The 2,154-nt window shown below is 37.8% G+C and overlaps 1 protein-coding gene across 1 annotated transcript in view; it reads left to right on the forward strand.

The window, feature by feature from the left end:
• Window positions 1–435, forward strand: part of LOC110018066 (probable signal recognition particle 43 kDa protein, chloroplastic) — a 1,437-nt gene extending 1,002 nt beyond the window's left edge. Inside the window, exons 2-3 of the mRNA XM_020715293.1 lie at window positions 62–282; window positions 333–435. Coding sequence (XP_020570952.1) covers window positions 62–282; window positions 333–435 — 324 coding nt within the window. The remainder of the gene's footprint in view (window positions 1–61; window positions 283–332) is intronic.
• The last annotated feature ends 1,719 nt before the right edge of the window (window positions 436–2,154 follow it).

Here is a 2,154-nt window from a genome sequence, read left to right on the forward strand (position 1 = left end):
GAGGGGGGAGGGAGAGAGGCGGGAGTATCTGGTGGAGTGGAGGGATGGGGGTGATAGGGAGTGGGTGAGGAAAGCGAGGGTGGGGGAGGATTTGGTGGCTGATTTTGAGGCTGGGTTGGAGTATGGAGTGGCGGAGGGAGTGGTGGGAGAGAGGGAGGTGGATGGGGGAGGGAAGGAATATCTGGTGAAGTGGATGGATATTGAGGAGGCGACATGGGAGCCGGAGGAAAATGTGGATGCGGAGCTTGTGCTGGAATTCAAGAGGCAGAACAAACCGGAGGGGTAAGATGTTGAAAATGGCAATTTTGATTTTCTCTTTTCTTTATTGTTAGATTCTTGTTAGTTGTTGGTGTATTGTTACGGGGTTCAGTTGTTCGTGTTAGTGACTGTATTGAAGAACAGATATCTATGAAGTTGAAGAGTGGATCGTGTTGATCCTTTCTTCTTTCTCGTAGAAGGTGATGGATCAATTTGAGAAAGAATTCAAAGACATTATCTTGTTGGTGAGCTGCAACTTTCAAGCATTTTAAGGACAACTTTATTAGTCTTGTTTTACTATTAGAAATTAGCAGTTAGTATATGGGGATTATGATCTGAGTGTTCGATTAGTGTGCTCTAAATGTACATATGAGGATTTTAGGTGATTAATTTTGGATGATCTAATTGATTAGGATGATGGAATTGCCTTGTGGAGTTCTAAGTATGATGCCAACTCTATTATCGGTTTCATGAGAGGCTCCGTTTTTGTTGACTTGGTTGATTTGTTCATCTTTTTTTTAGTTATTTGTATTTTCTTTGGGCATAATGAATTTAGCAATATAGTTAGGGGGCACTATAGTTTTGACCATCGTTGTTGCGTGATAGAAAATTCAGAATAATAATAGAGTGGAGGTTTTACGACCTATTATTACAAGAAGATTTCACACTAAAATAGATAAATGAGAAGAGTAAAAGAGACAATGAAATTTTTACATGAGACGTCAGAAAAGAAAAAGAAACTATGAGTATGGCCATGTGGAAATAATTCATTGTGTTTGTTGAGATTACACATATTTGTTTTCCTTTTAATTAAAGAAGATATGATGACAAAGTAATGCATTGAAATATTCGCTTGTTATTTTGTATCTATGATGGAAGTAGTTAAAGTGAAGATGATGTGACAACATTTGAGTTACTATGGCAAAATTATGATAGTTATAAGATAATTGTATGGCGACGATAATTATTATATGATGATGGTTAGATGATAATGTTTGGCAACATTGGTCGAATGACGGTGGTCAGGTCATTGCTATTGGATGAAGGTGGTCACTTGATGCTGGTTGGTCGATGGTGTTATGATGATGGCAATTGGATGACGGTGTTAGGGTTACAATAGTCAAACGTCAAACATTGAACAATGGTGATCAGATGATATCATTCGGGAGATGGTGGTTGGATGTTGGCAATTGGATAGATCTCTACAGTTTTTTAGATCTTCAAGCTTTTTCCAATCTAAAATTTAAGTTCCTCTCGCGTTAAAAATTGATGTTTTTATTGTGAAATTTTGATAAGCCTTTATGAACTTCATATATGGAGATGTAGTTTATAGCTAGAAGAAATTAGAAGCTTGTAGTATTCAATCTAAGCATACATCTATTACATTGGCAGTTAGTATGTAGGCAGAGTTACATAAAGAAGTCTGTGGTACTGGTGGAGAGTGAGAGGATCAAATATTTAGTTATGTAAGTGCTGATGTAGGTGTTGAAATAACAATTTGGGGACCACTGTAACTGTATGTAGAATGCTGTTATGGCCTCTCAAACTTAGTATCCCTTAGTTGGATGGTAAGTTTGTCTGACTTTTGGGAATGTAGGTGTAGGCAAGGCTTTTGTGAGGATGTATGCAATTTGATTCAATGCAGTCATATGTTGTACTTTCAGAATTTTCATTTCAATCTGAACCCTGACAAAATGATGGTCTACTTCAATGTGTTTAGTGCATGCATGAAAGATGAGATTGTTACTAAGGCAAGTGTGGAGGTGTTATGCAGTGAATTGTGGTTGGCGTCATAACAGAGATTTGAAATTCAGCTAAGAGCCTTTGGCGCCAGAGGCGTTTAGTATATGCCGAGGAGAGAGCTCTGTATTATGTTTATGTTGATGACATGACTAT

Source organism: Phalaenopsis equestris, unplaced genomic scaffold (genome assembly GCF_001263595.1).
Source record: "Phalaenopsis equestris unplaced genomic scaffold, ASM126359v1 Scaffold000002, whole genome shotgun sequence".
NCBI classification, from domain to species: domain Eukaryota; kingdom Viridiplantae; phylum Streptophyta; class Magnoliopsida; order Asparagales; family Orchidaceae; genus Phalaenopsis; species Phalaenopsis equestris.